The 14,753-nt window shown below is 38.6% G+C and overlaps 1 protein-coding gene across 1 annotated transcript in view; it reads left to right on the forward strand.

Annotated features, from left to right (window-relative positions):
* The window catches only part of LOC122798180 (ectonucleotide pyrophosphatase/phosphodiesterase family member 3-like), an 835,307-nt gene that overhangs the window by 360,780 nt on the left and 459,774 nt on the right, over positions 1-14,753 (forward strand). The window contains exon 8 of the mRNA XM_044066922.1: positions 9,645-9,764. Within this exon, the coding sequence (XP_043922857.1) occupies positions 9,645-9,764 (120 nt within the window). The remainder of the gene's footprint in view (positions 1-9,644; positions 9,765-14,753) is intronic.

A 14,753-nucleotide genomic window follows, 5' to 3' on the forward strand; every position in this document is an offset into this window, starting at 1 on the left:
GGCTCATATTTAGAAAGCAGGCAATCGGTCCAGCTGACCATTTACAGTATAGCAGTGCACTTCCCAGTACTTGCTGCCCCTGCCCTGCAGTAGTGGGAGCAAGACTAGGGGTTAATTTATGTTTCCCCATTCAATCATTGAGGTTACTAGTCAAGAGAACTGGGGCTGCTTTGTTTGATGTGGGGAGGAAGCTTATTCCTCCAACCTCAGTAGAATATTCTCTGGGAGAAGTAGTGATGCTTTCAATGAGTTCTGTTTACACTACAATGTAGATTTCATTGTCCAGAATGGGTATTTGTAGTGCTGCCAGTTTTCTGTATATATACACTATCATGTAGGACTGGATTATTTGCTAGTTTATAAGCCAACAGAGATCACCTCAAAGATGTCTGTAAGATAAAGGGTAGTTTAAAAGGACTTGTAATCATTCTGGGTGGCTTAGAGAGCTACTAAGATTTTCTTTGTGAGAAAATGTTGGAAGGTTTTCTGTTTGGGCAATATTCTTGGATATGAACATGACAAAGGAGGATTGCATTCAAGTGTATGTCTAATGAGGGAGGAGTATAAAGGGACAATGTCTTCTTTTGACATGCATAGTTTCCTAACTATAATTGACATATGGTAATCAATGACTATGATTGTGCCTGCATCTTTAATGACAGCATTTACTGTGAGGGGTTGTTGTTCATGTGGTCAGTGCTGGGGTGTCCTTGCTTCCCGATGAGTACAATACTGTATTTTTTCTATTTATCTTTAATCTGTGGTTCTGATACCATGAGTTTATGAGGGGTAGGTTTATTTTGGAAGATATGTGAGTCTTCTAGTTAGCTGATAGCTGGTCCAGGTTTTCAGTCATCAGCAAACTTAGTCAATTGGAGTCCCTTCGTAACACCTTTGACATCAGCTATGCACATACCAAAGTGTCATGATCTTAGCACAGAACCCAGAGGCATGCCACGGGTGATGAGACTTTTAGAGGAGAGTGTGCCACTAAGTCTGTGAGTCAATTAACTATCCAACAAGTTATGTATGGGTTCTCACTCAGGTGGGTGAGATTTTACATAATAACATGTAGAATAGTATCAAAGGCCTTGAGCAGATCCACATAGGCATCCATGCAGTCTTACCTTCATCCAGTGCCTATCTGACTTTCTCAAAGACATCTGCCAGGTTAAACATGAATGATCTACTTTTCACAAAGACAGACTGGCTTGATTCAATGGTTAGTAAGCTACTGATATCCTTATTTATAAGTTCCATGATTATACATTCCATTACTTTATGCTAACCAAGTGTGTAAATAATTGTAAACTGGAGCAGTCATTAAATCCTCCCAAGATGAGAACACCCTTTAGGAAGGTCTAACACAGACAAATGCTGGATGCCAAAGGCATGGCTTAAAACTCAACACCAAGAAATGCATTAGAGTACATTTTGGGAAGCTGGCCACCCAGGGTAATTATGCCATCAATAAAACTTCACTAAAAGTTGATCCATTAGTCAAGGATCTGTGAACATATGTAGATAGTAACCTAGGTAGTAATAAAATCCCTCTGTTTTGATCAACTTATAAGCAGGGCATGGCATGTAGGTCCAGAGAGGTCATCATACCACTGTACTTGGCCCTCATAAGACCCATCATAGGGTATAATGATATGTACCTGACCAGACACATGCAACAACTAGAAAGTCTATAAAGGTTCCTTACAAAAAAAAAATACATTGGTGTCAGTGAAGTGCTTATTCATACATGGGTAAACTTCTGAAGGGATTGATGTAGAAATAATTGATGGTCATCCACTGCCAATCCAGTTCCAGAGAATGCAAATCAAATCAAACATGTCCTATGCTGATCGCCTCAAAGCCCTGTCTCTTTACTTGGTGCCCTACAGACTTCTGAGTGGTGATCTTTGCCTAGCATACAAAGCATCCCTGGATGTTGTTTTGACAAACGTTTTGCACATCTGCAAAACAAACAGCATCAGAACATCTAGATTAAATGACCTAAATTTTGCTTGCAACATAGACAGGACATTTTGGAGAGACATATATATTTCTCAGAGAATTTCCATTCTCTGGAACAGGCTCCCATCCTTTTAAAGCAGTTTCTTCCTATCCCTGTTTAAGCACAATTTGGAACAATGGATGGGTCAGAAATTCATGCCTGGTCGGGCACCTATGTTTCTGACAGACAGAGGCAGTCAGTAAATCACCCCCCTATATAAATCACATTTTTGAGTCACATTTGGGTTTCACAGCTAGGCTTATAAGGGCTGTAGTGGTTGTTAGCCTAGTGTACACCTATGACCCTATAAATGATACTTGTAAGGATAATTGACCTGTAGTTAACTGGGGCAGTGATAGTACCATCCTTGTTTTGGGGTACCATGATGGCTATTCTCGAGACACTGGGTATACACTCATTGGAGAGGTTAAGACTGAATGGATCTGTGAGTCAGAGAGTCAGTGCTTTATATTTAAAAAAAATGAAACAATCTGGCATGTTGTCTGAACACACAGAGCTATTGTTCTAAGTTTTGCAGAGGGCCTACAGGTCTTGTTGAGATGTAATTCTGTGTGTGTGTGTGTGTGTGTGTGGGGGGGGGGGGTGTTTCTGACTGGATAGTGTGAGTGTGAAAACAGGAGAGGGGAAAAGTTTGAGTTAAACTTGTCTGCTAGTATTTTGTGATTTCCTTGGTCATAGTTAGTGGTGCCATTGGATATAAACCCAGTACAGTGCAGAATGTTGTTTATAAATTTCTCATATAGTTAAAGAAGACTCTGTGATTGTCCTGGGATGATGCTATCATCATCACCTTCCTTTCCCATTTTCTGGATGGGGTCAGGATGTCATGCCAACTGTCGCCATCTCTCTCAATTCAATTCCACTCTCTTACCTTATTCGATAGTCATGCATGACTGTTCCAGGTTGTCTTTCACACAATCCATACATCTCTTTGCTGGATGCCTTTGTTTCCTCATCCCTTCTTCCTTTCTATCCCAAATCTTTTTCACCAGATTGCCTTGTGTTTTTTTGCTCATGTGCCTGAACTACCTTAGACTGTTTTCTTTGACTTTCTCTGCAATTGGAGCAACTTTGGCTTCTGCTCTGATATCCTCATTTCTTTGTCTGTCCCATAGTGTACATCCTATAACCTATCTCAAGCACTTCACCTCCATCACCTCTATCTTCCTCAACTACTCTGCCTTTACTGCACATGTTCCTGTTCCATACAGTAGTACTGGTCACACCACTGTTTTGTACACCTTACTTTTCATCTTCTTTGACATTCTTTCATTTACTACCCCTGACATGCTGTGCCAATTGTCTGCAGCCTCTCAGATTCTAGTTTTTACTTCCTCATTCTGACTTCCATTCTCCTTAGCAACCCCTCCCAGATACTTGAAGTTGCTAACAAGTTCCACTATCTTCCCTTCTCATCTTTATCTGATTTCCCTCATTGTTTGCCATTACAAATGTCTTATCTGTACTGTTTCATCCCATGTGCCTTCTGTTTTGAATTACATTTCCCTATCCATTACTGAAGTTCTTGCTCACTTTCTGCCTGAAATACCACACTGGTTCATAGGTTCATAGGTATATACTAGGCTAACAACAACTAGGGGCCCTATAAGCTTAGCTGAGGAGCCCAAATGTGACCCACAAATTTGATTTATATAGGGGGTGATTTACTGACTGCCTGTTTCCATCAGAGATATATCTGCCAGACCAGGGGTGAATTTCTGATTACCCATCCATTGGTCCAAGTTGCGCTTAAATAGGTAAGGGAGGAACTCTGCTTGGATGAGGATCCTAATCCAGAGAATGCAAATCAAATCAGATATTGTCTGCATACAGCATCTTTGCTAATATGTCCCCTCTGACCTGTTTGCTAATGTAGTCCATCACCGGTATGAACAGCAGTGGGCTCAGAGCTGAACCCTGATGCCCACAAACGTCCACTGGAAACCATACCTCTCAACCTCTTGGCACAAAAAATCTGCAGAAAGCTAAAAATAATGGGGGAACAAAGCCCCAAAAATTGGGACAAATTTTAAATATTGCTCATAAACCTAGAAAGTTGCTAGAATAAAAGGTCTTGTTTTACCATGCATTTTCTGAAGGACATGAAGTCTGAAACTCAAATGTCTGTCATTATATAGTGAATTCAGTCCTCAATGATTTGCCACAGATATTCAAAAAACTAATTTTATAAGGAACAGACCAAAAACACGAGGCAAAAATCTGGATATTCTGTGAAAATCTGGACAGTTGAAAGGTATACTGTGAGTCCGAACACTATTTGTACTTAAATCATTGGCAGTGGCTGGCCATCAATTATTTCCACATCAATCCCTTCGGTAGTTTGTCCATGTATGCACAAGCACTTCACTGACATCAGAATGAAACATTTCCTCCGACGACCTCTTCAGTAGTTTATCCATGTATGCACAAGCACTTCACTGACATCAAACTAAAACATTTTCCTGTATTGGCAATCATTTTACTGACACCAAAATGAAACTTTTTCCCAATGACCCTTTTCAATAGTTTGTCCATATATGCTCAAGTGCTCAAGTACTTAAATTAAACATTTCTCAGTGTCCCCTTCAATAGTTTACCCTTGTATGTTCATCACTTAAATTAAACATTTCCCCCAGTCACCCCTTGTCAATGCATGCACAAACACTTTACTGACATCAAAATGAAACATTTCCACAAATGACTTCCTCAGTAGTTTGTCCATGTATGCACAAGCACTTCAACAACATAAAAATGAAGCATTTCTCCCAATGACTCCTTCAGTGGTTCGTCAATGTATTCACAAGCACTTCACTGACACCAAAATAAAACATTTCCTCCAACTACCCCTTCAGTAGTTTGTCCATGTATGCACAAACACTTCACTGACATCAGACTAAAACATTTTCCCCAATGACCCCTTCAGTAGTTTGCCAATATATTGGCAAGCATTTTACTGACATCAAAATGAAACATTTCCTCTAATTATCACCTTTAGTACTTTGTCAATGTATGTACAAGCACTTTACTGACAACAAAATGAAACATTTCCTCCAACGACCCCTTCTGTAGTTTGCCCATGTATGCACAAGCACTTCAATGACATGAGAATGAAACATTTCCTCTAAAAGCCTCATTGGAAGTTTATTCATGTATGCTCACTAACATATACATACACACACACACACACACACACACACACACACACACACACACACACACACACACACACACACACACACACACACACACACACACACACACACACACACACACAGGAAATCTAATGCTGGACTGTTTTTAAAATAGCTCAATAATTGTAAGAAGCAGATGTTTTTGATCTCCTCAGACCTGGAACACTACAAAGTCAAAGCACACTTCTTTTTTTTTTAAGTTGGGGAGGCTGCAGCCCAGCAGCGAGTATCATGAACCACCCCAGGCCATTGCGTCATTGTACATAGCCTGCACTAATTCTACCAAGATTTCTGGGACTTCAAACCATTTCAGGACTGCCCAAATCATTTTTTTTTTTTTTTTTAGGATCTTGTCATATGATTTCTCCAAGTCTAGGAATGCCCAGTTGGACTCTTTCCTCATCTCTTGCTTCTTAGGTCTCACTGTAAACATTGGGTCAGTTGTGCTGCATCCTGATCTGAATCTGAACTGCTCATCTCTCATTTTACTTTCTACTGCTCTGTGTATTCATTTATCAATTACCCTCTCCAGAACTTTAGACAGTGAAACAAGTTCGATACCTCAGAACTACAGACAAGAAGAACCTTCTTGTTTGTTGTCTAGTATTTTAGCATCTGGGAGTTTGTGCTTTTTTATTGGTGTTCAGTACCTCTGTACTGCCCACTGTTGTTGATGTCCACTTTCTATATCACTCAACCTTTTAGCACAAGGAATCTGGAAAAATCTAAAATAATTGGGGGAGGGCAGAGGAACAAAAATATGGACAGATTTTAAATATTGCTCATAACATTAGAACATTGCTATAAGAACAGGATTTGTGTTAGCATGCATTTTCTGAAGGATGTGAAGTCTAAAATGCAAATGTATGTCCTTATTTAGTGACTTCAATCCTCAGAGATTTGCTAGGAACAAAACTCAAAATTTATGAGGAACAGACCAAAAATATGAGGTGAAAATCTGGACATTCTGCAAACATCTGGACAGTTGAGAGGTATGGGCCTTTTCATATTGTACACTGGGATACTCCAGTCTCTGCATACTGCTATTAGTACCCTCAGGATCCCTTTCTCCCCTGTCTTACTCAACATCTTCATCATATCTGCTGTGACCTCATCTGAGCCTGCTGCTTTCCCTGACTTCACTTTCCTTAGTGCTGTTTTTACTTCTTCTAGGGTGGGCTCCTCCTCTTCTTTCAAGACAGTACAGCTTCTGTGGTTTTCTTCATTCAGAAGCTGCTGGAAATACTTCTTCAATCTGCCTTTGATTTCCTGTGGACTGGTGAGCAGGTTGTTACTGGCATCCCTTATGAAGAGTGTCTGGCTATCTCCTTTATCTTTTGGTCTTTGCCTTACAACCTGATACAGTCTCTTTGTGCCACCTACTGAGTCACTTTCCAGAAACTTATAGATTGCCTCTTATCCTTTGTTCTTTATCACTGAAATTCTTTTGTTAGCCTCTTTGTTATCCATCCAGTATTCCTTCCTAGCCTGGTCCATCTTTACTATCTCCCAGTTTTTTTCTGCACTTCTTTCTTTTGTTGACTTCCTGGACTTCTACATTGCACCACCAGCTTTCCTTATGTACCTTATTTCCATATCTGGCTCGGCCACGTATCTCTTCTGTAGTCCTAACAAATGCTGTTTTGAGGCGCTGCCATTCTTCTTTAACTTCCCCCATTTGCTCTTTTTCCTAAGGTGCAAGAGCCCTGGAGCCCTGAGTAATTCCTTGAACTCTTGTGCGCTCTCTCCTTTTAACTTCCAGGTCTTCACCTTGGTCTCTCTCTTGTCTTAAAGCCTTCTCTGACCACTGCTTGCAGATGATTGTGGCAATCAGTGGTTTATGCTGTGAGCTGACTCTTTCACTGGGTATGACTTTTCAATCACTCATTCTTCCCCTGTGCCCTTTACTTACTAAGAGGAAGTCTACATGAGTTGCATGTTGACATGTCCTGGGATAATGTAGCAATGTTTCATTCATATTTCGTCTTGTGGGTTTTGACCATCCATCTTAGTTCATTACTTAGTCTTTTGAGGTCACTTCTACTGTGGGGAATATAAGTTTATTCTTTAAGGCTAGAAGTTATTTCTTCTTATTGGAGAGTATTCACACTGAAGTTTCACCACAGGGGCTTATTTTAAACCTAGCATTGTGTTTGTGGCAGAATAGGACACATTTCTTGATGTAAAATTTAGGTAGGAATAGAAAAAAGTAACATAGGTATATGTTTTATCTGTAGGTTCCCCTTGTGATAGATGCCACTTAAAACTTCTTAGGCCATCAGCTAGGTGTAGGAGGTTTGTTTGGAGAAAACTCTGCAGATAATACAATCTGATGCATCTGGAGCTGGATTTTTATGGAGAATAGTATAACAAATCCCTGAAGACAATAAAATTTGATGCAACTGTGGTTGTTTTATATGGAAATGTTATGGCACAGTAGATTGATTTGACCAGTGATAAGGTAACAGTAGATGAGAACTTTCTGCAACTCTATTTGTAAGAGCCATATTGATTAGATTAGAGCCTGACGGAGAGAAATGTACTATCTCTTTCAGACTGTTTGCACTGCCAAAGTTGAAGAACCATTGTGCATATTTGTAGTTTATATTTACCAAATTATGGATGGATAACTGAAATCTTCCATAATAATAGTATTTGATTTAATTATTTAGGACTTCAGTTTGGTAAGGTAGGCTTCATGGACTGGAGAGGTCATGGAGGGGATTCTGTAATTAGCAATAATAACAGGGAGTTCTAGGTCATTAACTTTTTTAATTATTTGTGAGGTGATGGGGTTGTGAAGAAATATAGATACTTCCCCCACTGGTGGCACATCCACTTTCAGTGAAGAGCCTGAATGAGTGGTAGACATTAAACCAAATCAGAGAGGGAGTGTTGGCAGCCGACTGGAACCATGTTTTTGGATATTTTCTATCAGGCAGGTTTTTTTTTTTGTTACTGTAAACAATTGTTTGTTCAGTGCCATGTTCATATTGGCTAGAGTGTAGATTTGTATGTTTGTAGGCACAGGAGTCTGACTGTGCCTAAAAAGAACTATGAGGATAGAAAATATTGTGGCCACCAGTATAAAAAAGCCCTAAGAGGAGAGGTGAGGTAAATGCCATGTCTATGAACATGGTTAGGATTGTCCACCATCTGGATCCAAGCTGACACACATTGTATCCCCCCTTTAGAATGACATCAGTTATTGAAACAGTTGTTGAAGTTCGTTATTTTATGCTTATATTGTAGCATCATTCACTCCCATGGCAGAATACTGCTTGTCTTGGCCAGGAAAACATAAAGGGAGAGCTCAGCCATGTCATTATTCATATTTTCTAGCTTGGTATATTGCTCACCTGCATGTGTGCAACAAACAGGTCACATGCATAACTGGAGTGAAGGGCTCTTAGAGCCCTGGTGACATCACAAATTTTTGTACCAGAGAGATCAGTGACCATTACTTTATATTTGCATACATTTGTGGGTGCTGTATCAGTGTGTCTAACTATTGAGCCGCCTATAACAAGAATGAATCATGTGCATCAGTATGCTGTGACTGTCTTATGGACTTTTGCTTACTGCTTTCATGAGCCTTGCTTGTGGTGGATGCAGTAGTGTGATTGGTGGGTAAGGAGTAATAGTGGGTAAGGAGTAATAGTGTTGCTGTGGTCTAGGCACTGTTGTTTATTGCCTGGGAGGCCTAGGAGGCTTTGGGATGGACTTTCTTAATGACTCAGCATAAGTACGTTTGGTGTTAATGGTGTGATGTGATTGTATGGGGGATAATATGGTGGTGTGGGTGTGTAGTAAGCACAGACAACCTGGGTACATAATGGATGTTAGGGGTATGCTTCCAGTTTAAATATGTATCTACACCTCTTGTATGTGTATTCTATGTCTGGTAATAATACTGCACTGTCAATGAGAGTGAGGCAGTTCCTAAACTACCTTAGTGCACCTAATCTTAGAAGATTGTCACCCAAAGGTGGTACAGCCAGACTATGATCCAATGGTATCTAGTAGTCTGTTGAGGGAAATCAGTATAAATAGCTTCTGGCTAATATGCTTGGTAACATATCTGGTACACACATTTTCCATTAGTTGAATGTCCTCTGGAAAAATATGTTGAAGACATCAAGACTTGAACAGTGTCAGCTCAAATAAATGCTTCATACATCATTTATGTTTACGTATTTTCTGATGAAATAATATCAATAAATAAATACTGTTTTATTAATGAATCAATTAGTGAATAGATGATAACATTTTATTTATAAAGTATCAACAAGGTACTAGTAGGCAAGGTAAGTATGAAATCAAACATTAAAACAACAATCCCTGGAAATTGCAATGTACAAAATGACATCAGATGATAAACAAACTTTTATCTTCTGTACTTCCTATTTTATTATATTATTATTCAGGGTATGTATGCAGAATCCCATGGTCTCATTGATAACAACATGTATGATCCAGTTTTCAAGAAAGCTTTTAGCCTGTCAAATGATGAGAAGATGAATCCAGCATGGTACCAAGGTCAGCCTGTAAGTATGAAAACATGAAGATATCTGTAAAATAAATCACCTTTTAAACTGCATTATTTACCTTTCCATCGCTGCTTGTAGCAATCTTCATTTAGAACATAAGACTAAGCTTTCTATAACATTGTCCTTTATTTCAGAAGTAATAAGCTGGATATTTATATTATTTACTCCCTCATCTTTGTTGTTTTGTGGACAAGTAGCTTGTGGAAAATGGATAACCCCAGGATCAGAGGCATACAGTGCAGAATATATTAATGAACTGCGAGACTGGATTTGTCTGGCAGTTTGCACAGAGCTTTAAGGCTGTGAGTTATTAATATGCTGCAGCTTATGGTCAAGGATGGATCCCTTAGTCTCTATTTGTCTTCCATGAGACTCTGAGCAAGTCATTTTACATGTCAGCGTCCCTAGGCTGAGTCCAACAGGATGACCTTGTTGTTTTACCTGTATGTCTCAGGCTACCCGTGCAGTGTGTGCCCTGAAAATCACACACAGAGCAGCTGCTGCTTTGTTTGAGGTGCTGCTGATGTTCTGGACTTGTAATGCATTTCTGTCTAAGTAACAAGTGACTCATTTATTTTTAATAAAGTATACACTATTAAAAAAAAACTGCTTACAGATACACTGTGAGTACCCCACCTAGAAAACAATGCTTAGCATGCCAACCACACTACGCTGTTCCAAAATTCTGACTAATAATAATAATATGAAAATAAAATTAATAGAGGAGATACCCCAATTAAATAGTAACTCCCTTCAATCCCGCAAAGTCCCCACATAGCTTGGAGTATATATCTTCTGATCTGGTGCTGGGCCAGGACCTGACTTTGATGCATTCCAGTAATAGTCAGAACTTCCCATGTCATACCAAGCAATGGCAGCTCACATACAGCTGTCTCTGCACTAAATATCATAACACGTGCAAAAGTTCAAAACAGGTATCATCCCAAACACTCTTGTATGATTAAAAAATGGGTGATACCATAGAGCCGAAGCCACAAGTGCTAGCCTATACTTTCTTCCAAATCATTATCAAAAATTATCAGGAATGCAGAATTTGAGAGGATTACAATATACAGGTGGTCTGTTTACATATACAGTAAACCATATAGGACAATGTTTAACAAATAATTGTCAGATGAAAATATCTAATAGAAGTCAGGCTTAATTTTAACCTTATTTTGTCTGTTTATCCAAAAGGACATCGCCAAGGCACCCTACTGAAATACTGGCACTTGAAGTGCTGAGTGCTGACAAGCTGAAAAAAAAGACCAAAAAAAAAAAAAAAAAACCAGGAAAAGAGTGAATCTTGAAGATCTTGAAGATCCCTCTTTTCCTTTAAACTTCATTTTAGCAGGGGGGGGGCAAGCCCCCCTGAATTCCTCAGACACATATATATATATATATATATATATATATATATATATATATATATATATATATATATATATATATATATATATACTAACTGTGAGATCACCATACCTCAGAGAAATGGGAATGTTTTAGGAAATGGCCATGTCAGACTTAATATATGTTAAGTCCATTTTTTGGCCATTCATTCTGTATGTTTCAGGACTTGCTGTAAAGGGTCCTGACAATTCAAATGGTTACTTATAATCAATGGGAAATTTGCTGGCATATGCGATAACCCTGACCTATGATAAGCATACCTGATGCAAGTACTTAATAAGCTGGATAAAAGAAATTAAATGACAGCAACATGTAGTGCAGGCCAAAGCTCTAGGGACATGAATGTTAACCTTGATGTGATCATATTATGCAGCTCCATATGTTCCATTTTGATCCTCCTGTATACAAAGCTAGTTGAATGGAGCAGATTAAGTAAAGTAGTGCATAGTAGCTGGAGCTGGTATAGTAGTAGGAGTTTATAGATTACTGTAATCATCACTCTGCACTGATCCTGCCACAAGTCAGCGATGTATCCCTCACCCTGAGAACATTACATTTAGCTTATAATATGTACAAGAACTGGATTAACAGTGAGAAGTTAAGGTACAGCCTTCAAATAGTAGACTAGATGAGTCAAACAGTTCCAATGATGCACCCCTAACACTGTTGGGAGAAATAAGTTCAAACAATGCATTTGCAGGAGGGCATGCCTCCTGCTCCCCTTTACTTCTATCTAGTAAAACTACAGATGTACAGCCAAGTGGTAAGACAAAAATCAAAAAAAAAAATAAGAACAAAAGGCTTGCACAATTATGATCTCACTCTGCAGCTGAATAATACAAAGGCATTCCAGGAACTGTATTTTTGAGGAGCTTGGTTTGACAATAATGTGATTCCTGTAACCATATGTCAGTGTATTATAGGACCATACCTAAAGGTGGAGCTATGTCTCATATACATGCTTATTAGGTATGACTTGTGTCAATCCCCTGTAAAGTAATTTATAACTTCCCCTTCCAGCTGTCCAAATGCATTTCTCATAGGCACCCCATTATATACAATCAACTAAGGATTACGTAACAGGAGGTGTAATATATTCACACCTAGAATGACACCCTTTTTCCTCCTCATTCTCTGCATGGTTACCATGCATGCCATAAAGGAAGATGTGTCCTAAATATGTTTTATAGTGTCATTTGTAGTGAGAGACATAAAGTCATAAAATATGAGGACATGCAAGCAAAGACTATAGAAAGTGAAATAAAGATACGCATTTAGTTGCAACAGTAGTAGGAACAAAAGGACTAATAAAACTCCACATGAACATTTTGGGTATTGAGAAGAGCATGCTTGGCAAACATCAGACAGTGAAGCAACAATAATTTTGGTACATTCCTTTCAAGTTATTAGAAACCATAAACATCTGGAGAAATTACAAAAAATATTCCCTTAATGTCTCATCTTATTCTCCACATGCCAAAAAAGGTTAACATAGTGGGCCTGTGAAGTCAAAACATTAATTTTCATAAATGTTTGTCTACAGCCTGCTAAGACGTCACCTATATTTGGCATACAAGGCATCTCCTGACAAACTAATGATGGATTTATTACATAATGGCAAGTCAAATGGCATCAGAAATACTCAGCCTAAGGATCTAAACCTTTTCTGCAACATCAACAGTACAGTTTGGAAGGACACATTTATCTTGCAGAGGATACCACTGCTCTGGAAGAGAATTTCTATCCATATAAAACAAAGATCATCCCTATCCATATTCAAGCACAACTTGGATCTATGGATGGGAAACAGAAAATTTACCCTAGATTTGCCCCCTGACCTACTAATGGACAGAAGCAGCTCCTAAATGCTTTATTCCTAGCATGGGTCCCCTCAAATTATCTGTGGTATGATCTCATTTATCCTCACTAGGGATAATACATACTTATTGAGCATAGGATGGATAAGGCCAATCTTTAACCAAATGGGATTGGTTAATTCAGCACCAAAATGGGAACTGACCGCTTAAAATGGCCAGCAAGAGCAGGTAGCGTAATACTTGCTTATGAACTTATGAACCTCTAAAAGAGCATGCCCAAGTGAAATAGCAATAGAAATACAAATTAGTCAAAATGAAATGACTAAAAACTGTTATAGAACACAAAACAAATTGATTTCATGCACCATGCATCTACACAGTAAGCACTTTCATCTAAACAGGTAGACATCATTAGATTGTGTAGGAAAGTCAACTGCACTCTTATAAAATGCATAAATCATGATTACAGTCTCATGATTGATAATGAAATTTGTTGTTTTTCAAAAAGTCTACGATCACATGATGAATGATCTAATTTCCTTCTCATTAAGAAGACTATAGTTACATTTTTTAATGATTTATTTTCTTTCTTTTTCTTTTCAAGAAAATGTTGAAAATGTATGAATATTTTAAACCTTGAGAGTCTGTATAGAGCATAAGTTTTTCCTTTGACATCGACAGCATGCAAGTGTTCATATATTCTATTTTCTATGTTACACATATCATCAGTGGATTGGATAGCTATCAGGTCTTTAGTTACAAACTGCTGGAAAATATTTAGGAAGTTCCCTTATTTAGACAGCAAGCTAAGGGACCAACCATTGTTATTAGAAAAAGAGTCAGGAATTTTAAAAGTACTTTTGTTTTGATTATATTCAGTGTAGATTTATATACCAAGGAAAGTCTGAATTTAATGTTAATGTTCATAGAGTGAAAGTTCCTGGTATCTATATTTGTAAATCCAGATACATTGTTTATGTATCAATTTGCACAAAATGTGACTCTTTCTTATTGGGAAAACATCCAGAGGGCTGTATTTTATAATATATGAGCATATGCATGCCAGAGGGTATTTATGGTGGTGCAGCGGTTAGCATTGCCGCCTCACAGCAAGAGGTTCTCTGGTTTCATTCTTGGCTGGGGTGCCTTCTGTGTGGAGTCTGCATGTCCTCCCTGTGGTCGCGTGGGTTTCCTCCGGGTGCTCCGGTTTCCTCCCACATCCCAAAGACATGCAGTAGGTGGATTGTGCACTCTAAATTGACCCTAGGTGTGAGTGTGTGCATGTGTGTGCCTTCTGTGGAAGGTTGGGCGCTGGGCTGGCAACTCAACACTGTAAAACTCCACTGCCAATCATGAGCGGACAGATGATCCGCTGTGGCAACCCCTAACCGGGAAAAGCTGAAAGAAGAAGATGCATGCCAGAGATATCAAGGACAAAACTAATGCTTTATAAACACAATGTGATGACATGGAAATAATAAGCATTTGTTGTTTTCTGTAACTGATAGTTAAGAATTTTAAAACTAGATTGGATGTAGATGCGACTTGGACTGGAAGGAATATTCTTGGTACGTCTGCAGCCTTCTAGGTTTAAATTATTCAGAAAACTTTAAAAACATTCCTGAAAAGAAAGAAATTAAGTAATTAATTATGTGAGCGTAATATTCTTGAAAATAAGGAAATTACATCATTAATCTCGTGACTGCAGCCTTTTTTGAAAAGGAGGCCATTCCATCATCAAACAGGTGACCACAGTCAT

The sequence above is a fragment of the Protopterus annectens genome, chromosome 3.part1 (genome assembly GCF_019279795.1).
Source record: "Protopterus annectens isolate FY-2018-M chromosome 3.part1, PAN1.0, whole genome shotgun sequence".
Lineage (NCBI taxonomy): Eukaryota > Metazoa > Chordata > Ceratodontiformes > Protopteridae > Protopterus > Protopterus annectens.